This window comes from Armigeres subalbatus, chromosome 3 (assembly GCF_024139115.2).
Source record: "Armigeres subalbatus isolate Guangzhou_Male chromosome 3, GZ_Asu_2, whole genome shotgun sequence".
NCBI classification, from domain to species: domain Eukaryota; kingdom Metazoa; phylum Arthropoda; class Insecta; order Diptera; family Culicidae; genus Armigeres; species Armigeres subalbatus.
This window is the reverse complement of record NC_085141.1, coordinates 28,229,495-28,255,353: the sequence shown is the minus strand read 5'-3', so window position 1 is coordinate 28,255,353 and position 25,859 is coordinate 28,229,495. Positions and strand designations below refer to the sequence as shown.

The following is a 25,859-nucleotide window of genomic DNA, read 5'->3' as shown; positions in this document are numbered from 1 at the left end:
GGAATCCTTTGCATATCAGTAAGTGCAACGGGAAAGGAACAATAGGTTGGTTGAGAGGGTAATTTATATGAAGCTGCCATGGTAAGCAACTAAATATTTCATTTCAACGAATTTTTTTTATGTCTTATGTCTTTATGTCCGAGGCTGGCTTGTCTCCGTTGGTACGAAATTATTCTGAAGGCACAAAGACAAAAATTGTATTTTCAAGAAATTCAACGCGCCTTTAAATGTTTTTCGACAGATAAGCTGTGACACAATTCAATGCCTACTCCCCACAATAAACTCCTGGTGGCGTACCATCAATTGGAAGCCATAACGTTGAGTAACCCGGATAAAAATGTACCATTGGCACAATAGTATGGAAAATTGATTCACCATATAAGCGGCTACAAAGCAAGACCATGCTGAGGGTGGCTGGGTTCGATTCCCGGTGTCGGTCTAGACAATTTCCGGGCATAAAAGTATCGTGTTAGCCTCATGATTAGGGTGGCTCAAATTAGTATGGGGAAAACTTTTTTCAATTTTTTGATGGGCCGCCTTCTTATTCGGTTCTATTTGATGCCTTGATGCTCTGGACAAAATTTCAGCCAAATCGGTCAACGTTTGGGCGGTGCTAAACTCGTTGGAAGTTTATATGCAAAAATGTATGCAGAAACATCCAAAAACAGTGAATTGCACTTGGACGACACAACTTAAGATAAAGAACTATGATACTCATTCAGATCTTGAAGAATTTAATACAGAATGTTGTGCAGAAAACCGCAAGAAGATCAAAGTTTGCTCGGCTAAGTTATTAGCATTTCTCTGAAGTGGGGTTTGAGCAAATTTCTTTTCTTTTACCTTTGAAAAGAAATAAATTCACCTTTACAACACTCCAGTAAAATGCTAATATCTTTGCCCAATAAACTCTAATCTTATCGCGGTTTTCAGCATAACATTCTGTATTTAATTCTACAAGAACTGAATGAATATCATGATTCTTGATCGTAAATTGTGCCGTCCAACTGGAAATCACTGTTTTTGGATGTTTCTGCATACATTTTTCCATATAAACTTCCAACGAGTTAAGCACCGCCCAAACATTGACCGATTTGGCTAAAATTTTGTCCAGAGCATCAGGGCTTCAAATAGAACCGAAGAGTGCGGCCAACCAAAAAAATTAAAAAAGTGTTTTTTGAGCCACCCTACCCATGATATGTGAATGCAAAAATGGTAACTTGGCTTAGAAATCTCGCTGTTAATAACTGTGGATGTGCCTGAAGGAACACTAAGCTGCGAGGCAGCTCTGTCCCAGTGTGGGTATGGGTATGTAATCCCGACCAGTAGATAGTAACAGATTTATATCAGACCTTGTTATTCTGTTACAGTAGTTTTTCATAACAGCGGCTGTTATAAAACATGTACCATTAGTAGTTAAAATAACAAAAATTGTAACAAAATCTCTTCTAGTTTTAACAAAAACATTACTAAATATGTTATTTATTGAACAAAAATATAACTCGTTGTGTTACATGAAAAGTGGTGAAAATAGCTTGTACTATAACAAATTATGTTCTTGAAAAGATTCTGATTATCCATAATGTAGGCAATTAACTTTGTCCAGCTGGCTCAACTTTGAATGTAGGTTCGAGTTATACTGTAGGTGGTACCTTCGTTTTTTTTCCAATTCCTATCTACCAAAAATGTAGGCAATTTTTTTTCGGTAGAAATAAACATAACACATTATGTTATAATCATGTTATGACGATCATGAAACTTTCTTTCCTCCATCTTTGGCAGAGAATTTATAACAGAATTATTGCAAGTTTTGTTATTTGTAACACACATTGATATAATTGTGATAAAATTTTGTTATGACTAACTGGTCGGGATGCCATTAAGAAGAAGAAGAAGAAGAAGATAACTACATAATAAGTATATAGTTTATTTAATAGTCACATACAGAGAACTCTCTCTAACTTGATGTTCGGATCTCGATATTTTCCCTTACTCGATGAAATTCAAAGTCCCTTCAATCTAGCATACTGCGTTCCGTCCGTAACTCGATGCGTCCCTTACTCGATATTCTCAAAGTCTAAGAAATTTTCCAATGCATTTTCACATCGCAGTCAGAAACGGTTCATATGCACGATGTCATTTGGGTCATTTGGCCGAATTCCGTTTGACCGAATGTCGTTTGGCCGAATAGTTAAAAATAAACTTAGATTGTGAGTAATGAAAAGTGAGAAGAGGAAAGTTTTGAGGAGGAAAGTGAAAAGTGATGAATATGTAGTAAGAAGTGAGAAGTAAGAAATGAAAAGCAAGAAGTGAGAATTGAGAACTGAAAAGAGAGGTGTGTAAAATGCTAAGGGAGCTTCCGTCTTTTTTATTCCTTCTTCCTTCTACATTCTTTCCTTTTCCTTTTCCTTGATCCTTTTCCTTATTTCTTCTTCTTCTTTCTTCTCTATTCCTTCTACTTTCTTCCTTCTTTCTCATTATTTTTTCCTTGGAATGAAGTGAGAAGTGAGAAGTGGGAATTGAGAAGTAAGAAGTGAAACGTGAGTGATGAGCAGCGAAAAGTGATAAGTGAAATCTGAAAAATGAGAATAAATTCAAAGTGAGGAGTGAGAAATGAAAAGTGAAAGTGAGAAGTAAGATTGAAAAGGGAAAGTAAGAAATGAGAAGTGAGAACTGAGAACCGAGGAGTGAGAAGCAATGAGATAGGAGAATTGAAAATTGTGAAATTAATCCTTATTCTTTCCAATTTCCTCCATTCCTCTTTCTGTTTTCTTTCTTCTTCTTCTACTTTCTTCATCTTTTACTCATTTCCTTATTTCTTCTTCCTTACTCCCTCTTCCTTTTACTTTCTTCTTTCTTCCTTTTCCTTTACTCTTTATTTTTTCTTTTTTCTTTTCTTTTTTCCCTCTTCCTCCAACTTTTTTCCTCTTATTTCTTCCTTTGTCTTTCTTTCTTATTCCTTATTCCTTTTTCCTTCTTTCTGTATTATATTTCATCACTCACTTCTCAACAACTCGCTTCTCAAATCCCAATTATCATTGCTCACTTCCTACTTTTCACTTCGCAACTTTTGCTTCTCACTTCTCATTTTTCACTTTCCACTACTGATTTCGCAATTCTCATTTGTTACTGCACACATCTCACTGAAGTACTTACTTCCATTTGACAGAACTACCATGTACTCAATTCGCACATATCTTTTCTAACTTTTCAGTTCGTTTTGAACATCTCACTTCTCCCTTCACTCAATAAGGAAACAATTGATACTATTCATCCAAACGGGATTTACCCAAATGGAGTTCGACCAAATGTCATTCAGACAAATGACCTGTTCGCAGTACGGCCTTGTAACATGTTATTCCGGTTTCTTTATGAGCTTTCTTTTGTCGATAATTTGAATAACATGTTATTCAGGTCGTAGTGTGAACATAGTATTAAACCATATTTCTACATGTTATGAACAGTATCTGATATTTTGAGAAAAAATGAAAATAATACCACCCTAACTCGATGGGGACCATAATATCGAGTAAGGGAGAGTTCACTGTATATACAATATAAGCGATACGTCTACATATTTCCCTAATGTGACAATGGTTGCAATTGTTTTTTAATCATTTAAGTAAAAAAGATTTCTCGCGCTTAGTTTCATAGGGGCGTAACTGTATTGATAGATTTCTCCTCGTCGATGTTTTCTTTTTATTATTGTAGCGAATTTCGCTAGTTTGTCGATGATTTAATGGTTTGGTGCGATAAAGGATGACTGTATCTTGGGCCAGAATCAATAATCACGGTTGTAGCTTTTAAAACAATTATTAACAGTTATTAACAGAATATAAAATCAATTAAGAGAAATCGATCAATACAGTTACGCTCCTATGAAACTAAGCGCGAGATTTAATTATTTAAAACTTTTGTAAAATTCCTTTAATTCCCCTTAACCAAATAAAAATATTTGACTCCTGTCACCAGAATCTGCAATATGCATTATTTTCCCTTAAATTTTATTGTTGAGCGTTAAATCTATTAAATCTGTTTACAATAAAAATACAGTTCAAACTATTGTATTTTGAAAATTTTGGTCGGTTGTGATAATGATGGTGATGATGATGATACTATCATCTATTGTAGCAAGGCACCTGCCAGTAGCACTGGTCATTAGAGTGATTCAAAATTTGACTTTTTTGCCCTCCGATTCTTAAACGGTAATTTAAATGTATTCAACACATTGACTATATAGAACACTCCTTAAGCTGGAAGGCAGTCGTTGTTGCGAAGCGATTTGTCGTTTGGAAGCAAATTTATGAAGCAAACAAAAATGATCATTATTGATATTGATGTTAATCTTTCACGTAATTATTATTTCCTTAATATTTTTTTCTTGCAAGCGTCAAATCGTTTCGCAACAAACACTGCATGTTTCCTTGTAAAAAATCCTATGTTGCCGATGCAATCATATTCATATGTTTTTAGAGCTCAATGTGAAGCGTACACTCAGCGAACTGGACTATCGAAATTCATAACTGGCGCCTTATGAATATTCGACTGATTATTCCACGAACAGTGCTTCTTATATGCAGTCTGCCGCACTTCACTTTTTTAAAATGAAAATCATCATTCATAAGGCAACATATTGAAATTCATACCGACTCCTTGTGGCAAATTTTCATAAGGCGTTTGATTGAAAATCATACGTCCATTTTCCTCAGTGTAGGGGAACGGTTTTCCATAAAAGTTACTGTTTTCATAGTAATTTTCATACAAACTTCAAACTGCGCGTGTTCACTCAAATTAAATCCAAGTTAGCTAAAAATTTAGGAGGATTATAGGGCACTGCACGGACTGCTTTGTCTCTTTCTCGCTGCAAAGAAATTAAAAAACAACAAGGCCAGTAAACGTCAAAATGTATGCAGAACGAAAGAGAAAGAGCTTTTTCCGTGCAGTGCCCTATTAAAACGGCAAATGTGATCCTTCAAACATCGGGAAACAAAAAAGTCAAAATTTGAATCACTCTACCAGTAATCTGTCATATCATTGTTTGTATTTCATCAAACTCCTATTTGAAGGGCTAAAAAAGAGTCGGCTGTTTCCATAAGCCGAAACACTTATGCAAAATCCGCGAGATGAGTAGAGAATTTCTTTCCAGAAGAAAGTTTAAACATTTTGGTCGGTTGTGTCTCAAATATATTTACCATACAATCAGTGGCGCCGGAAGTTGGTAGGACAAGTAGGCATTGTCCTACCCAAGATGAATACACCACTAGGTGTTCCAATCTGCCAAATTGACGATTCAGCCATCTTGGATTTTAGTATGGAAGAGCCAGCCGGTTTGTTTATGTTTTGCACTGAAAATGAATTTTTCACCCCCGCCTTCTTCTCGTCCATAAACTGGGCAGATTGAAACACCTAGCTGTGTATTCATCTTGGTCCTACCCATGATCGTGGTGAGAAGACATCATCTAGGTAATTATTTTAGTTTCAATACTGTGTGGTAGATTTGATGTCTATGTCTACAAAAATATCATAAAATATTAGGCAGAACAACGTAATATTATTTTAAATTATGAGAAGTCCCCGAGAAAATGTTTTGTAGAAACCTGGAAGGATTTATTGAAATCGAAGAAATCACGAACATCCTTAAGCTCGCATACAATCTCGAGCCCTAGGAGTTCTAAACATTTCAAAAGATTATTTCTAGACCAACATTTTAAAAGGGCGTAACAGCCAAAATTTATACCTTCGGATTCTTCGTCTACATAAATAGCTACATATATGGACAAAGAATCAGAAGGAATACATTTTGGCTGTTACGCCCTTTTCAAATGTTGGTCTAGATTTGACGATCATACGATTTCCGTTCCCAAGTTCGTGAACCAGCTAAAATACTCTGTGATTTAGTCATAGATTCGGGAACATCAGTCACGTTTTCTAGAACGTTCCAAAAAACGTGACTGTTGTTCCCGAAACCACAACCTTTTTGAAAACCGGCGAAAAAAACATGTTAAAAAATCTACGTAAAAATAGTCACGTAAAAAACGCATAAAAAGCGACCCTAGTCTACGTGATGAATATATGCTTTCGCATAGCAAGCGAAGCACATTGAGTGCGCGCATTTTTTTTCAGTTTTTTCTTGAAGTAGCAAAGTAGAATAAAATATTTAGTCGCTTTCCAATGCGATTCCTCTTGTAGCAAAGATAATCGAATTGATTTTTCTCTCCCTATCCTTTAACCATTGTTTTGAATAAAAAAGCAACTAACAACTACGAAACGTACAATCATGCTAATTGACCTTTCCCGTCAAAAATTGTATCTCGTTTTATTGTCTGAGTCGATTCTTTGGCTTATTTAAGGTCTACTTTCCCGAAGAACCCATATTTTTTGGAGGCTCTAACTATTTAAAAAATCGAAAACAAAAACCGAAAAAGTGCTGCACGTATGAACCGACATGAAACATTCACCCGATGTTTGTTTAAAATCGGGCGAATGTTAGGCCAAATAAAAACAGCACTTTTTCGATTTTCTGTTTCAAATTTCAAAAATACTTAAGGTGCCCTCAGACGTTGCAAGCAAATCACTCGCAACGAGCATTTTGCTCGCAGAAAGTGACAACTGTCAAAAATTTGCCTGTCTGACTACACTGAAAGTGATTGCATGCAAACAAATGACAACTCGTAAGCAAACGCTCGCTTGCAATGTGTGACTGCTAAGCATTAAAAATTTTCAACTCGCAGAAACGAAATTGCGCTTGCTAGTGCAGCACTAGCAAATTTTTCGCTCGCAAAAGTGAAAACGTTTTCAGGTGGCAGTGTTGCACTGCAAAAATAGGAATGAAATTAGATTTTGTGGCCGAAAAACACGTTTTTCGTTTTTGTTTATATTTGCATGAGAGTAAATCTGTCATTTGCTTGAAGTAAAAAACTGCTCGAAAATTTTTAGTGTCATTTGTCAGTTCACTTCCGACACATTCATAGTCGGCTCTGGACAGTCAATATTCAGTTGAATATTAGTCATTGAATATTTATACACATTTTACAAATTAATAAATTATCTGAAATCTGAACACGTTTCAAATGAGTAAAGTGATTTATCACACAGGACTGTATCCGATTTTCATCCGCGAGGCACTTTCAGCGGTAAACATCAACATAAACAATGCTAATTATGTTTTTTTCTGCACATAGTAAACACACTCAGTGACAGTCGAATGAATGAGTTCGTGGAGTAGTCGTCTGACTATGTCATTCTATGTTTTGAATATTCGTGCGATGTTTGTCAAAATTCGGACCGAAGTTGCTTCATGAAGATGAATATTTTAAGCTCTGGCTACGTGTGACTGCAATTGCGAGTGCTCTCAGAAATCATTCGCTCGCACGAGTGATTTGCTTGCAACGTCTGACGGAGCCTTGAAGCGTCAAAAAATGGGTTCTTTGGGATAGTTGACCTTAAACAAAATAAATAATCGATTGAGCGAATAAAACAAAGAAAGGTCAATTGAAAAAACAATATTTGGTTCAATCAAAGTTAATTGCCTATATTCCGGGGATTAAACCACCCGACTTGGACCTTAAGGTCTGAGGGAAGGGTTTTCCGTTAAAAAAGCACGTGGTAGCACTCTCTGAGAGAGAAAATTGTCCAATTCAGCCTGCCAGAATGACGCTGTCAGTGTCGCCAAAATTATTTCATCATTATGCAATTTACAATTGCTTGAGAATTTGCCGCAAACGGAGAACAAAAGGAATTGGCAACAATGGAGAAGAAATTTATCACTCATGCAGTGGTTCGGCGAGAGAACAGCAGCAGCGCCGACCAATCACGCAATGAGGGAATCAAAATAAACAAACTCCAGCTGGTTTTGGAAAATGAAAACATGAGCCGTTTCTAGAACAACATTAGAAAATATCGTGAGATGATTTCTGTACAAGGTTTCCACACAAGCTTTGAAAAGTATTTGGGTGATAACAGTGGTGCTGGTGTAAGTAAGACAAATAATACAAATAAGACAAATAAGACAAATAAGACAAATAAGACAAATAAGACAAATAAGACAAATAAGACAAATAAGACAAATAACACAAATATACAAATAAGACAAATAAGACAAATAAGACAAATAAGACAAATAAGACAAATAAGACAAATAAGACAAATAAGACAAATAAGACAAATAAGACAAATAAGACAAATAAGACAAATAAGACAAATAAGACAAATAAGACAAATAAGACAAATAAGACAAATAAGACAAATAAGACAAATAAGACAAATAAGACAAATAAGACAAATAAGACAAATAAGACAAATAAGACAAATAAGACAAATAAGACAAATAAGACAAATAAGACAAATAAGACAAATAAGACAAATAAGACAAATAAGACAAATAAGACAAATAAGACAAATAAGACAAATAAGACAAATAAGACAAATAAGACAAATAAGACAAATAAGACAAATAAGACAAATAAGACAAATAAGACAAATAAGACAAATAAGACAAATAAGACAAATAAGACAAATAAGACAAATAAGACAAATAAGACAAATAAGACAAATAAGACAAATAAGACAAATAAGACAAATAAGACAAATAAGACAAATAAGACAAATAAAACAAATAAGACAAATAAGACAAATAAGACAAATAAGACAAATGAGACAAATAAGACAAATAAGACAAATAAGACAAATAAGACAAATAAGACAAATAAGACAAATAAGACAAATAAGACAAATAAGACAAATAAGACAAACAGAAGTTCCTCCAGGAATTCGGTCGGAAGCTCTGGAGGAATTTTCTGGAGGAACTTCCGAAAGAATTTCTGGAGGAACTTCCGAAGGAATTCCTGGAGGAACTTCCGAAGGAATTTCTGGAGGAACTTCCGGAAGAATTCCTGGAGGAACTTCCGAAGGAATTCCTGGAGGAACTTCCGAAAGAATTCCTGGAGGAACTTCCGAAGGCATTTCTGGAGGAACTTCCGAAGGTATTCCTTGAGGAACTTCCAAAATAATTTCTGGAGGAACTTTCAAAAGAATTTCTGGAGGAACTTCCGAAAGAATTTCTGGATAACCTTCCGAAGGAATTCCGGGAGGAACTTCCGAAGAAATTCCTGGAGGAACTTCCGAAAGAATTCCTGGAAGGACTTCCGAAAAAAATCCTGGAAGAACTTCTGAAGGAATTCCTGGAGTATCTTCCGAAGGAATTCCTGGAGGAACTTCCGAAGGAATTCCTGGAGGAACATCCGAAGAATTCCTGGAAGAACATTCCGGAGGAATTCCTGGAAGAACATTCCGAAGGAATTCCTGGAGGAACTTCCTTAGGAATTCCTGGAAGAACTTCCGAAGGAATTTCTGGAGGAACTTTCTGAAGAATTTTTGGATAAACTTCCGGAGAAATTTCTGGAGGAACTTCCCTAGGAAATCCTGGAGGAACTTCCTCAGGAATTCCAGGAGGAACTTCCGAAGGAATTATCAAAAATTTCTTCCGAAGGAATTTCTGGAGAAACTTCCGGAAGAATTTCTGGATAAACTTCAGAAGAAATATGTGGAGGAACTTCCGAAAGAATTTTCAAATAAACTTTCAGAGAAATTCCTAGATGAACTTCCCTAGGAATTCTGGGAGGAACTTCCGAAGGAATTCCTGGAGTAACTTCCGATGGAATTTCTGGAGGAACTTCCGGAGGAAATCCTGGAGGAACTTCCAGAGGAAATCCTGGAGGAACTTCCGGAGGAATGCTTGGCGGAACTTTCGGAGGAATTCCTGGAGTAACTTCTGGAGGAATTACTGGAGTAACTTCCGCAGAAATTCCTTGAGGAACTACCGGGGGATTTCCTGGAGGAACTTCTGGAGGAATTCCTGAAAGAACTTCAGGAGGAATTCCTGAAAGAACTTCAGGAGGAATTCCTGGAGGAACTTCTAGAGGAATTCCTGGAGGAATTCCCGGAGGAACTTCCGGAGGAATTCCCGGAGGAATTCTCGGAGGAACTTCTGGAGGAATACCTGTAGGGACTTCCGTAAGAGTTTGTCTTATTTGTCTTATTTGCTTTATTTGTCTTATTTGTATTATTTGTTTTATTTGTCTTATTTGTTTTATTTATTTTCTATTGTTTATCTCATCTCATTCCTATATTTGATTTCAATTCATATATTTGGTATCCTCGTGTTCACAAATAGGAATACGCTTTTTTATAGTGTCACGCTAGATACAAAGTTGACGGACTTTCTATCGCTCTCATCGCTCCTTTCCTGCCGTGCGCCATGCTGTTGGCTGCTCTCCCGAAATGGTAACTTTTGTATGGAATTTAAAAAACTTGGTTGAAGTAAAAAGAGCTTCCTGCAAAATTTATTGCGGTGACATATACTTTTTATTACATCAAAATGATCGTTGGAAAAATTCAAAACTTTTGTCAGTTGGGTTTTGCGAAATTCGGTTCCTTTGTGCCTCAAATCATCGGAGAGAGGTACTGAGAAGCGAAAATTTCAGTTGTACAATTGTTCAGTATTTAGAGCTTAATTCAAATTTGGGAAATAGTAGGTCCATGAAATTTTGTAGGAACATTCCTTGATAAATTTCAAAGAGATTGTCAGTTGGGATAAGCGAAATTCGTTTCCAGTTCCGAGTTATAGACATTTTAGTACGAAATTAGCGCTCTACCGCGAGAGAGCTTCCCTCAGACCTTAATTTACAATGTTATGAAAACTCATATGTGAATATGTACATTATGTGGAAGATAATGATTTGAAAAATGTATTGGAGGTGACCACTTTCCCTTCGATGGGATTCGAATCCACGGAAATTAAAAAAACTTTTACCCGACTAAAATAAAAACTCCCCTTAAAAATTAGAAAACTGCCAATAAAGAAATCTGGGTATGAGCAATAAATAAATATAAAATTTCCACCAAAAAAAACAAAATTTCCATAAACAATTAAGAATTTTCCACAAAACAAAAATAAATAAGCACTTTTAAAAGAAAAAAATCGCAATTATAAAAGAAGAATTTTGCATAAAGAAATAAAAATGTTCCACGAAAAAAATACAAAATTTCAATAAATAAATCAATATTAGCAATAAAAAATTACAAAAATTTCCACAAAATAAATATATTTATTCCATAAAAAATTAAAAAAATTCCACAAAATGATCAATAAAGAGCAATAAAAAAATAAGAAAATTTCCATAAAGAAATATAAAAAGCAATCAAACTGTGCTTTTTTCCATAGATGACCCCTTCTTTAAAAGCGTTTAAAGTTCATGTAAAATTTCATCAGCATTATTGCTTTCTTGTATTTTTTATGGAAATTTTCTTATTTTTTTATTGCTCTTTATTGATTATTTTGTGGAAAATTTTTATTAAAAAAAAATATTTATTTTGTAGAAAATTTTGTTATTGTTTATTGCTAACATTGATTTATTTTTTTCGTGGAACATTTTGATTTCTTTATGTAAAATTCTTCTTTTATAATTGCTATTTTTGCTTTTAAAAGTGCTTATTTATTTTTGTTCTGTGGAACTTCTTAATTGCTTGTGGAAATTTTGTTTTATTTGTGAAAATTTTATATTTATCTATTGCTCATACCCAGATTTCTTTATTGATAATTTCCTAATTGTTTGTTGAAAATTTCTAATTTTTTATGAAAAATTTATTTTGCTGCCGTTTTATCATCCCAAAATTTACCAAGAGGGTGATAAAATCGGGATATTACTGTAGTAATTTTTCCTATTTGCCCTACCCACCACTTGGTACGTGGATGCACCTCTGCATACACTGTGTTGTATGGAAAAATCTCAAATTCAATATTGCTACGATACTTAACAACCCGTATATTCTCTTGAGAAAACTTCATTTACAATTCAGTAATTGGTTAATAAAATACATTCCAATGTATTTCTATGATAAGATCTACAAAATCTATAGTGCATTTTTTGTTTCGAATGGCAATGTTACAACAAAATGTCGAGCAAAATGTATTGTTTTTCTCTGATATTTTTATTTCGGAAAAGTTTAAGGAATGCATTCTGGGCCATCTTCTTCTATTTCTTCTCTCAGCAGTCAGAGTTAATGGTAATTTGAGGAAGAATTGCTTCACAAAACAGATTCATCCGGATCAGTTCAAAGATGGAACCGATTATTTAATCAGAATTTGACTCATTTGCCAATAACTTATTCAATGTTCGGCATCATCTCTGCACCAACTATTTTGCTAATCGGAATTTCAAATTAGCTTTGCTATTCATTCCATCAATTCAATGAAGACCGAAATCTCCGTTTCAAGTTCAAGTCAATATTATCCTTTTCGTTAATAAAAGTATTATGATGTGTATCTTTTTTTAATTTTGACTAAGACATGTCAGTGAAAACCAAATATGTAGGCTTGATATCTTCAGATTAGCAAAAAGTTTTTAGAATTCACATAACTTGTCTCCCTCAATGACAACCCATGCCGAGTTTACGGTACGCGGGCTTCTTTGAGCCGTATCAAATCCAACGCCAAATGGCGATCCGTGCTCGTCATAGCTAATAGATGTTTTATCAAGCTGATCTCACCATAATCGCCATATATGTAGGCAGTCGCACTAATGATAATAATCACATCTCTCACCCCCGTTGATTTCGCTTCATGAAGTTGTCGGTGAGACAATCAGAGCGCCTGTAGTGCTGACCGGCTAGTCGTTCGCAGTTCTGTGCTGTGAATGACTCGTTTAGAGCTGTCCACATTACTGGACGATTCCGTCTAGTAATCAGCCACCAACGCGTAACGAATTACTGTGGTGACTGTCCTTATATGATTGTCACGTCATTGAACCGCCCTTTTATCCCAAATGAAGATCAAACACTTGATAATTTCGTAATCGATGAAGTTTTGAATTTAAATCACAATATAGATTTACTGCAATAAATACAAATATTTTGCCCAAAGTATCATTGATCTTTTATAGTTGACCGAAGCTGTTTTCAAGAGATTGTAATGAAAATATTTAATCCAAGAAATGATCAACATAATTTTCTTTTTATTTGACGCCCAAGATAAGCCGAATATCACTGGAAGTGGCTCAATCAAATGTGTTTGCTTATTTTGAATTCGGTGGATAGTCTATCAAAGCTGATGGCGGGGGAGTAGACACACTTCACGCGTGGCCGAACGCAGGCGCAATATTTATCAACGCGGTGGATTAGCGTTTTTATGCATGGAAATATGGAAGTAAGAAGAAAATAAAAACAAGAAATAGCGATACAGTGAGTGTGGTGCGGCAACAACAGCAACATCAACACGATACGCTCGGACGAAGCGCAAAATTTGTCATCAACAAGAGTCACCTTTTTTTGTGACGGACCTTAGCGGCTTATTCGCGCCAGTTGACTTTGAATTAATGAATGAATGAATAAATGGATGCCGGTCATTATAAAGTGGCAATGTTTAATCGGACGGTTGAAAGAGAAAATCTTCGCAAAAAAGGTTTCCTGCGCACATCCGGTTTCCGAGAGATGGAAACTAATGCGGAAGTTTTGCTTTTTTTGCAGGTTGACTGTAGGCTTATTTTAACTAACAGAGTGTAACCGCAAGCCGAAGCATTACGAAGATACATCGTCTGTGACGCAACGCCAAATTTGATAGTATAAATCCTGTCTGAATGTTAATTAAATTCATAGTGCGTCATTTTACCCTTCAAGTTTTTTTTTCGATATCCACAAAAAAATTGAGTCAAAGTTTTTGCGTTGCACAAATTTGTCCAATTTTTCTCGATTTGTCCATTGCATGGGTCAAGTGATGTTAAGCGTTTCGAAGCCAAAATCATCGCATTTGGAATCGACAGCACTTTTGCATGACATTTTGCAAGGTCAACTCGTATCAATTCGGGGATGCGCAATGTCACCCCTGTGTTTTGAGACTAGAAATAATATTAATTTTGAGATCAGAATGCGTTTTTCTATATTAAGAATAAATTAATGCAAATACAAATAAAAGTAGAACAATTCAAGTTTAAGCGACTTGGGGATAGAATCGCAACAACAGTTGCTAGGCGACAGTTACATCGCGTAGGTTTGGGGGAACCTTATTATTTACTGCTTGTTATTTCAACCCTATCAGAACACTGTTTTGATAAAAACTCTTAACCGCAATGATCGTTCAGCCAATTTTTAAAGGAGAAAATGGGAGCGGATTCCTAGTCAAATGCATCTTGCGATCATATCTGTCAAAATTATAGTGAATTGGCACAGACTACTAAAAAAACTAGTTGATAAAGTACATAGTCGGCAAAAAAACGGAACGAAATTTATGATAGAATATAATGCTTGTGTTCACGACAGCATGATTTCCTATTTATGTTCGTGCAAAAAGTTAGAACGTCACCAATGTCACGCAGTCGCTGCGGACGTCAACGAAAAACCAAATAAACCGTACATCATATGTCGCATCATCTGTCCCCGCCCGGTGGAAAGCCGCAATACGAGAGGGGAGAAAAAGCTTTGAATGAATCGGACCGACCGGCGCCACTATTTGAAGCATGCTTCCTCTCGTAAATTTTCGCATTTTCATTTTCATCTAACAACTGTCGAAATTCACCTCCCACGACCCTGGTGGCCAATTACTCAAGGGGGACAAAAGTCCACCGACCAACAACGAGCAGAAACACCAACAGCGGAAACAATCTAATTGGAATGTATACGCTCCTTTAAAATATAGATTTTTTTGAGAAATTCTTTGAAATTTTCAATGAATAATTATTGAAAAATTAAAAAAATTCAAACAAATATCATCATAAACTGCAATATATAATTATTAGATGTTCATAGAATTAGGGTATTTAAATCATACTATTCTTCATGGAAAATTCAGAAGTTGCGTTCCGCGTAGCAGCCGAGTTTCCTTTACCTATTGAAAAACAAAAACAAAAAAGATTTTCTCGTGAAGGTTCTAGACACAGACTTAAAACTGTTATTGCTTATCTGTTTTTTTAAACAAAATTTCATCGTGTATTTATTGTATTTACGTGTCTTTACCGGATCATTTAAGATATAGTTAGTGGTTGTTGGAAATTCGAGAAAAGAAGAATTTTTCAATACACTCATATAAAAAAGAGATTCAAAAATGTGTGTTTATTTTGCTGCCGAAACGAACAACACACCGCCTCCTAAGGTATTTCCGCTCCGGATCGTCACATCTTCTACTTGGCACGGGTAGTGTTTTGTCATTCATAGTCTCTCGGGTGGAAAACGAAATTAAAACGAGCCATATGGGCGAAAAATAGCCACCCAATTTTGATTTTGAACGCCAAAACGGTACACCCACCGCAGCACATCACCCACCGGTATACTGCGGCCGGTCGGTGACGACACAAGCCGTGAAGCGGCGACGGAGCACATTCTTTCTAGCTAATTGAGATTTAACATTTTTGTCTAATTTCTTTTCCGTTTGCTGTCTCGTCCCTACAGTCCAAACCTGTCAACAGACTGATCCCGCCAAACATTCATACCACGCTTCAGCGGCATCTGAAGAATTCAACGAAGGCTCCCTACATACCACAGTAAGTATAAGGGCAACAATGGTTTGAGGAAGGTTATCTGAAATGCGTAATGGATTTTTGATGCTTGTAATGACGACATCTTGGTGTAAGAGAAAGATAAACGAAAGATAGGCACCTGCCTATACATATAAGATGAATTAGAACTAGTCAATCTAATTAGGTATATTATTGATTTTTTGATCATTTCGATGCTATTTGATACATATTTAATCAGCATTGAAGTGATACTGGGATGTTTGTTCAGAGAGAACTTCTAAACAGTTTCACCTACCTATGAGACAAATATTCAATTCTATCAACAATGTTTAATTCCAATATCTTCAAATCTGATTTAATTCAAGAGAACTTTTTTCCATTCATCACAATAAACTATTCACGCCCTCGGGGAAAGATTGTTTATCCTCTCGGAGGAAGAGAATCTATAGAAAAGTCCATGAAACATTATTCATGATTCTCCAGAACTCCATGATCAACTTGTTTGATTTTATTTTTAAGTAATTCAGAGGACTTGAAATAAAACTTTTATGCACTAATTAAGTGGAGAAACTCCAGAAAATATTCTATTTGGAGGAATTCTTAAGGTTTTCTTGGAAACTCTCGACAGAATAAGTGAATGAATGCCAGGACGTATTCTGTTTTTTGAAAACTCATGATTTTCTAGAGAGAGTTTTTGAGAAAAGTCTGGAAATTATCGAAGAGAAAATTACTTCTGAACAGCAAGTGAACGCGACTTTTTTTAAAATTCTTTCAGGATCGTTGCTGAAGTTTTTTGAAGAAACGTTTTTAGAAGTATTTCTGAAGAAAAATCGTAGCGGTGTCTGTAAGGAAACTTTGTTGCAACTGTTAAATTATTGTTACGATACTGATCTAAAATATAAGTCCTGTTTAGCCTCAAGATTATCAAGATTATCCTCAGTGAGGAAAATTGAAGGGCTTGTAGATTTGCATTCTAATTTCTGTGCCGATTTCAGAGGTTGGGAATCGGTCATTCATTCTGGTCGGGTCTGTTTATTTCCCACATAAATTACACTGGACGACCCAATCAGAACTTTTTTTTTGCATTCGCGGTGCTCATGTGCCGCATTTTTCAGTTTTCGACCTGGTTACCGGCGTTAGTTGATTGATTGGGAAAATTCCGAGATGTTCTAGGTTCTCCAAATTGTTGTGGAGTACAGATCAAATGGTCTACCAGGTCAACCGCCCTTGGTATCAAACCGAAATCAACCCAGCATGCCCGTACAAGTCCCTAGAGCCCGTACGTAATATATGTAGTTCTAATAAGTTTAATGCAGATGTTCTAGGTTCTCCAAATTGCTCTGGAGTACAGATTAATTGGTCTACCAGAGCAACCACAACTGGTATCAAACCGAAATCAACCCAGCATGTCCATACAAGTCTTTAGAGCCCTTGCGTATTATATGCAGTTCCAGAGGCGTCGCGTCCGCATGTGCAACCTGTGCACTGCACAGGTAGCAATTTTGTCCCTAACATTTCAACTCTCAATAGATTTCTTGTCATTCTTATACAAATACTTGGATTATGTGCATTTGTCATATGTTCAGTACAAATTTAACGATTGAGTATGAATACATAATCGTAAAATCTGAACGGAATTTTTGCAGGCGATATGTGATATGAGGCACCCGAAATGCAACGATGGGGGCGCGTTATATTTTACTCCACGATACCGGAACGACGACGCACCGCCACATGTCCAACACGTGCACTTTCAGCAGAGAACGGTTTGCCATGCATCATACACGCATTATTTTGTATGTGTAGGTCATCCGCTTTAACCGCAATCGGCGATGTATAGGTAGCCAAAGCGTTCATCGTTTGCAGTGCACGGTTTGGTGCCGATGCAGAAAAGCACATCGGTTGGGTGCCTAACCGAGTAGGTACCTACCCATACCGCTTCAAACAGCGCATGCGCGCTTGGTTGAAGAGCGCGCAATCGGAACAAAATAGAACAAGAAAAGAGGCGGTGAATGAATTTTCTGCTCTCTCAAAGCGTTCCATGGCGAACGTCCGGTTTTGAATAAGCACATTGGATCACAAGCGTTTTAATATTTCATATTGATTGGGATTATGGCTTATGATGATTTTTTCCATCAAATCCAATATCCAAAAGCTATTCGTATTCCATGTGGACAACTTATCGGGTAGAGGAGTAGGAAAAATGTCCATGGTTAACACAAATTAATGAAAAATTGCAGGATCAGATGTGTACGCTGATGGAGGGAAGTACACATCTAAAATTGTTTAACATCTGTCCACGTGGTATGAAAACAGCCCTTCGAAAAAATCAAAAGAATAAACTAAAATAGAATTATTAATAATTGAGTAAAGTTTAGATTACAGATATGTTCCGATTTAATCACGTTCCGATTTTATCACGCTCCGATTTCGTCAACAAAAATAATTCCGTTATATCAACCAGAAAATTCAATCATTTTTTTAGAGATTTAGCCTTAGTTTATTTTAAAACAAACTTGGGTTAGTTTTTGGTTAAATGTTGTATTTATAAAATTTGAAGCACTAACGGTAATAATACCGTAACTAACAAGAGAGGATTTTTTCACCGACTTCCCTCATCGAAATAAAAGTGATAAGCTGCGGGTTTGTCTGCCCTTTATTACTTCAGGACGAAGGATAACATTGTTATGTAGCGTTCTGATATAACTGGAAAATCGTTGAAATATTTTTTCGAATGTCCTAGGCCGTCCAAACTATTCTGGAGTACATATCCGAATGTATCAATGTATGTTCCGATTTTATCAACTGAAACTCACGGACCGTGTTGATAAAAACGGAACATATCTGTATAAGCTTTATTGTAGAGACTCCATTTTTCTGATATTTATGGCATGCTAATAACAAATGTGTATTACCTGTCTAATCATTTATTTCAATTTTATGAACACATAATTATTAAGACTTGTCTCATTCTATGAAATAACTTGAATTAAAATTTAAACATACCGTTTCATTGAATAGCTGTCTTATATGTCATATTGAAAAGCATTATGATTCCCCAGATAGGTTTGTTTTTCAATTAAACCCACTTTCACTTTTAGTTTAGTTTGAGTTTAATTCGATAAATTAGATGTAGCTTAGAAGCAGATAGATGAAACATATGGGAAACACGGTTGAAGATACATCGTTCATATTGGATGTATCATTTCAGGTCCCTAAAATATTTAACTTTGATACGGGAAGCACGAACAATTATCAACTCGTCAGAATTTACATCATTGAATGCTTTACTTTTTTCTAATACAAATATAATTTAAAAAATTATCACCGGCGCGTGCTTACTCGTAATTTTAATGCTGATAACCTGGCAGCTATGTATATCAAACAACTGAAAACCAAAATACACCGCTCGGTGCACAGGTTGAAGAATTGACCACGCGACGCCTCTGTGCAGTTCAAATTAATTCAATGCCGATGGTCTAGGTTCTCCTGGGGACTTGTATGGACATACTTGGTTGATTTCGGTTTGATACCGGTTGTGGTTGATCTGGTAGACCAATTAATCTGTACTCTTGAACAATTTGTAGAACCTAGAATATCTGCATTAAACTTATGTGAACTGCATATATTACGCAGGACTCTAGGGACTTGTATGGACATGCTGGGTTGATTCCGGTTTGATTCCAAGGGTGATTGACCAGTTAGCTATTTAACTGAACTCCAGAACAATTTGGAGAACCTAGAACATCCGCATTGAACTTATTTAAACTACATATAATACACAAGGACTCTGGGGACTTGTATGGGCATGCTGGGTTGATTTCGATTTGATACCAAGGGCGGTTGACCTGGTAGACCATTTGATCTGTACTCCAGAACAATTTGGAGAACCTAGAACATCGGCATTGAACTAATTTGAACTGCATATTATACGCAAGGGCTCTAAAGACTTGTATGGACACGCTGGGTTTATTTCGGTTTGATACCAGTTGTGGTTGATCTGGTAGACCAGCGGTTCTCAACCTTTTTCTTGAGAGGTACCGCTTGGAACTTTTGCATTAATTGAGGTACCCCCTCTCGAAATTAGGCTTCAAATCCTTTTGAAAGAATAATACCGAGCCCTTTGAAGGGAAGCTCCTTTAAGCTTTTGAATCCCTTTGAAGTAGACTTCCTCGCCTCTTCATTAGAAGCTTCTGAGCCTCTTGTAGAGAGGCTTCCGAGCCTTTTGAAGGCGGTTTTTGAGCCACTGAAAAGGAGGCTTCCTTTGCATCCTTTCCTCCGACGCTTCCAAGCCCCTTGAAAGAAAGTTTCCGAACCACTTGAAAGTAGACTTCTGAGCCTTTGAAAGAAGGATTCTGAGCCTCTTGAAAAAACGAGCCTCTTGGAAGGAGGCTTTTGAGCCTCTTGAAAGGATGCTTTTAAGTCTAAAAAAAAAGTCTCTTGAAATGTGGCTTCCTACCCTCTTGAAAGGAGCCTTCCGAGCCTTTTGGAAGGAGACTTTTGAGCCTATTGAAATGAGGTTTCTGAGCCTGGAAGGAGGTTTTTGAGCCTCTTGAAAGGATCTTGAAAAGAGACTTCCAAACCTCTTGAAAAGAGGCTTCCGAGCCTCTTGAAAAGAGGCTTCCGAGCCTCTTGAAAGAAGGCTTCCGAGCCTTTTGAAAGAAGGCTTCCGAGCCTTTTGAAAGAAGGCTTCCAAGCCTTTTGGAAGAAGGCTTCCAAGCCTTTTGGAGGAAGGCTTCCGAGCCTTTTGGAGGAAGGCTTCCGAGCCTTTTGGAGGAAGGCTTCCGAGCCTTTTGGAAGAAGGCTTCACAGCCTCTTAAAAGGATGTTGAAAGGAGTTTTCCGAGCCTCTTGATAAGAGCCTCTTGAAAAGAGGATTTTGAGCCTCTAGAAAAGGAGGATTTTGAGCCTCTTGAAAGAACACTTTAAAACCTTTTTTGGAAAGGATGCTTTTGAGTCTCTCGAAAGGGATTTTTGAGCCTCTTGAAAGGAGGCTTCCGAGCCTCTAGAAAAGGAGGATTTTGAGCCTCTTGAAAGGAGATTTCCGAGCCTCTTGTAAGGCTTCCGAGCCTCTTGAAAGAAGGCTTCCGAGCCTCTTGAAAGGAGTCTTCCGAGCCTCTTGAAATGACGCTTCCGAGCCTCTTAGAAGGAGGCTTTTGAGCCTCTTGAAAGGATGCTTTTGAGCCTCTTGAATTGAGGCTTCCGAGCCTCTTGGAAGGAGGCTTCTGAGCCTGGAAGGAGGTTTTTGAGCCTCTTGAAAGAAGACTTCTGAGGCTCTTGAAAGTAGGCTTCTGAGCCTCTTCAAAAGAGGCTTCCGAGCCTCTTGAAAAGATATTGAAAGGAGGCTTCCAAGGCTCTTGAAAATATATTGAAAGGAGGCTTCCGAGCCTCTTGAAAAGAGGTTTTTGAGCCTCTAGAAAAGGAGGCTTTTGAGCCTCTAGAAAAGGAGGCTTTTAAGCCTCTAGAAAAGAAGTCTTTTGAGCTTCTTGAAAGGGAGGCTTCCGAGCCTCTTGAAAGGAGGCTTTTGGGCCTCTTAAAAGGGATTTTTGAGCCTCTTGAAAGGAGGCTTCCGATCCTCTTGAAAATAGGCTTCCGAGCTTCTTGGAAAGAGGCTTTTCAGCCACTTGAAAGGAGGCTTCTGAGCCTCTTGAAAAAGGCTTCCGAGCCTCCTGAAAGGAGGCTACCGCATCTCTTGAAAGGAGGTTTCCATGCCTCTTAAAAGGAGGCTTCCGAGCCTCTTAAAAGAAGGCTTACGAGCCTCTTGAAAGGAGGCAACCTAATTACTTGAAAGGAGGCTTCTGAAGTGCCCAGGAGGCTTCCGAGCATCTTGTAAGAAGGCCTTCAAGCTGCTTGGAAGAAGGCTTTCGAACTTCCGCAGCCACTCAAAGTGGCCTGGGGTCATATTGACCCCAAAGCACAGACAAAAGGTTAAAAATGCCTAAATTCATATTCCTTCGAAAGCTTTCGGCGAGTATGTTAAGGATTCGAGTTAAATTCTTCAGAAAGATGAACTCCTCGTTAGCTATACACGAAATCATTTTAATGGACCCCTCGATTTTTGTTAATTCTTGACTCACCAAAACTGTCATAACTCCAACATTTCTCAACCGATCATTGAGATCAGCATATCATTGGAAAGAGGAAGAGTGTATCCTCAACTTTCAATAATAAAAATATAAGCAGCCATGTTGAATTTGGCCGTCATCTTGGATTTATTTTTAAAAACTATTTTTCTGCCAGGTTTGCAACCACCGATTTTGAATATTAATACATCGATGGAAAGTTTAGCTTATATTCCCGAGCAGTTGATGGTAACAGATTCATACCAGAGCTTGTTTTTCTGTTACAGCAATTTTTTATAACAGCGGTTGTTGCAAAACATGCACCATTAGTAGTTAAAAATTAAAATAACAAAAATTGTAACAAAATCTCTTCTAGTTTTAACAAAAATATTTAACACATATACAGATATGTTCCGATTTTATCACGTTCCGATTTTGTCACGCTCCGGTTTTATCACGCTCCGATTTCGTCAACAAAATTATTCCGTTTTTATCAACAAGAAAATTCAATCATTATTTTAGATTTTGCTTTTAAAATTTAATAACTTGGTTTAGTGTCTGGTTGTATTTATAATATTTCAAGCACTAGCAGTAAAAAAGCCGTAACTAACAAGATAAGGTTTCTTTTCACCGACTTCTCCCCATCGAAATAAAAGAGACAAGATGCGGGTTTATTTGCACTCTATTACTTCAGGACGAATGATTACATTGTTATCTGTTGTTCTGAGATAACCGAAAAATCGTCGAGAAAAATTTCGGATGTTCTAGGCCGTCCAAACTGTTCTGGAGTACATATCCTCGAGTGCATTTGGAAATATGTCTACAAACAAAATCTCCTAATCTGGGATTTATGTCCAAAAATATCTATGTGATCATAAGACATAAATTGATCGAGTTTTGAATAAACGTAAACTATTTCAGGGTCTCCAAAACGCCCTGGAGTTCAGAACATGTAATATACCCGATCAACCAAGCCTTGAACGACGTATTCGTGCATCTTTGAACATCTTAGCAGGTACATTGAGCCGATAAGATTTCACTCATTATTTTTACATGCAACTATAGGCCTTTTAGATTCTCATCCTTGAGTTCAAATCAGCTCAGAACATGTGATATACCCGATCAACCAAGCCCTGGACGATGTATCCATGCCGATTTAGCCATCCATTTAGCCGATAGTATTCCACTCATTATTTTTACAAGCTACTACAGGCCTTTTCGGTTGTTCAAAACGTCCTTGAGTACAGAACATGTGATCTAGTTGCTCAACCAAGTCCTGAAAGATGTACCTGTGTAATACATCCCAGCAGGTCCGTCGAGCCGATAGAATGGTACTTATTACTTTTACAAGCTACTTTTCTTTTCTGTTCTCTAAAATGTCCTGGAGTTCCGAACATATGATCTACCCGTTCAACCAAGTCATAAATGATATATCCGTGCATAACATCACAAACATTCCAGCAGTTTCATCGAGCTGGTAGGATATCACTTAATTCTTTTACAAGCTACAGTGGACCCTCCATGTTCAACCGTTCCATTAAAAAGAGCTTAAAATATTCCCTCCATGTTGATGTTCTAAGACTCGATATCGAATCGTTGGAACAAATGAATACATACCGACTTTATTACATCTCTTCAAAACGTCATGAATATCAGATCATTGCACTACCGAATTTTCAAAACGGCTTTGACCTATCCAATGATCCAACTTATGAATGATGTTAGATATGATACCCTAGTGATGCCATTTAGTTTATATGACGTCAATCATCACTTGTTCTAGCCATTGCAGGCCTTTACGGTTGGCTAAAATATTCTGGAAGTCGTATTGTTTTATGCAATCATCCAAGTCCGTTATACGCCTCAACAAAAAAGTCCGCAGCTAAATTTCTCGACACAAACACCTCCTTAATTATTATGCATCTAATAGATATCTTGATCTTAACTCAAGATCATTTTGAAGGACCTTCTTCTTCTTCTTTTGCTATGGCTCAACATTACAACTGGAACTTGGCCGGCTTTTCAACTTAGTATTCTATTAGCATTTCCTCAGTTATGAATTGAAAGCGTTTCTATGCCCGCCATTGCATGAGTATGTATCTTGTGAGCCAAGTACAAAGGGAACGCTATGCCCAGGGAATCTAGAATGTTTCCCAAACGAAAATATTCTAGACCGGACCGGATCTAACCGTGAACACCTCGTATTCCAGAAAATTGTGTTTACATTATTCCTATTGGATATATTAAGTTTATGCCAAAGACATTGCAAAAACTTTGATTGATTGACCTGGTAGATACCTTGAGCTGAACTCGAGAATGTTTTGGAGTACCTTGAACATCTCAAATTCAAGATAATTGAGTTTGCATGGTGCGCACATGCTTATTGAACCATGTTGGGTACATATCGATGTTGAGGAAGCATGAAGCCTTGGTTGTCCGGTAGATACATTGGGTTGAACTTGGGAACGTTTTGGAATACCTTGAACATCATTGAGAAACCTGGATTTAAATGATGCGCATGTTCCTATTAGACTGGATTGGGTATATGACGACGATGATGACTTTGCATAAGCCTTGATTGATTTGGTAGATACCGTGGGCTGAATTCGAAAACGTTTAGGAGAACCTTGAGCATCTCGTATTGCAGAAAACTGATCACTGTCTCAATGATCAAGATGCCTAAACTTGGTTAAATTAAAAAATGTGGTATAAGATCAAAATATTTCAGATTCATCTGCAAGCTGTCAGAAGCAAAATCTTCCCAAGGTCTTCAGGGTATAGTCAAACTTGACCTCCAATATTTTTCCTGGGTAGCCGACATCCTAATGAAAATTTTTGCTGAAGAAACTGTGGACCTAATGGGACCAAATGAATACAAACATTTGGGGACCAAATGCTGGGCATATATGACCCATCCGTCCTGAAAGGGTTAAGGAGGTCAAATATTTTCAAATTTATTGTTAAGTTATCAATAGATTCCACCTTATCTTGGAGAACGTTCATAAATTACGTCACGCGGAGGAGAGGGAGGGAGAGGGTTTCTAAAAGTGTGACTACTCATATCAATTTATATAAAATTTCATACAAAAAGTGGGACAACGAATGGAGGAGGGATTAACAATGGTTAATTTTTCGTAACATCATTTATGGACGTTCCCTTGATGCACTCCTTACTTGTCCGGAACCTCAACCAGTCACCATTGACGATAAATATATATTTCCTATGCCTGTTCACTAACCCTTGCCATCCACTAGCATGTTCGCGTGGTTTATGGACAGTCCCTTAGCATTTAAAAATGTTAGAACCTTAAAATCTCACATTTACCAGCAATAAATCATTTTTGCTAAAATTATAGCTTAAAAAAATCGTCTAAGAAAATTATTCCGATTTTGTCACTGTTCCGATTTTATCAACTGAAACTCATGGACTGTGTTGATAAAAGCGGAACATACCTGTAGTGTTATTTACTGAACAAAAATATAACACGTTGTGTTACATAAATAGAGGTGAAAATCGCCTATACTATAACAAATTATGTTCTTGAAAAGATTATGATTATTAGAGTGGGGCGTCATGGTCATTTTTTCAAATCAATGGTTTTTCGAAGCCTTTCTGGGTCCTGAACAACTGTGCAGAATTTGGGACCGATTGGTTGCTGCCTCGCTTTCCGCATCGCGTTTGAAGTTTGTATGGAAATTAGTATGGGAGAACGTATATTTTTGCATTTCTACTACTAGAGGTTTCAGTTCATTGTAAACCAAGTGGCACATTGCGTTAAAGTATAACCCAAAGGATGCCGAAAAACTTTTCTGAAGAAGGCACGTTGCTGGAACGTTCACGAAAAAAGTTATAACGCTTCGAACATTGAGTGTTCAAACCATATGCAAAAAATCGTTTATTCTGCCAACACTGCGGTACTACGTTGACCAATAATTTAACTGAGTGTTATTTCAAAATAATTGATCTTATAGGGCTTTAGAGCTAATGGGAGCTATCCAGAATTATTTTATAAAGAAAAAAACCCGACAAGAAGGAAGATGGGTTTTTCCCTCCGATAACCATAGGTTGTCTGGTAGTGCTGGCAGAAACATTGATTTCTTGCATATGGTTTAAACTATCAATTTTCGAAACGTAATAACATTTTCTGTTGACCTTCCAGCTACGTACCTTCTAGTCTTTCGGCATCTTCCAGACTATAAGCTAACGTATTGAGTCACGTGATTGATGATAAATTGAAGCTGCTAAGAGCAAAAATGTGAAAAAGTACGTTTTCCCATACTAATCTCCATGTAAATTT

General features: G+C 36.9%; 1 protein-coding gene across 1 annotated transcript in view; it reads left to right on the top strand.

The window, feature by feature from the left end:
• LOC134221546 (uncharacterized) overlaps positions 1 to 25,859 on the top strand; it is a 187,399-nt gene that overhangs the window by 145,719 nt on the left and 15,821 nt on the right. The window contains exon 3 of the mRNA XM_062700740.1: positions 15,433 to 15,524. Within this exon, the coding sequence (XP_062556724.1) occupies positions 15,433 to 15,524 (92 nt within the window). The remainder of the gene's footprint in view (positions 1 to 15,432; positions 15,525 to 25,859) is intronic.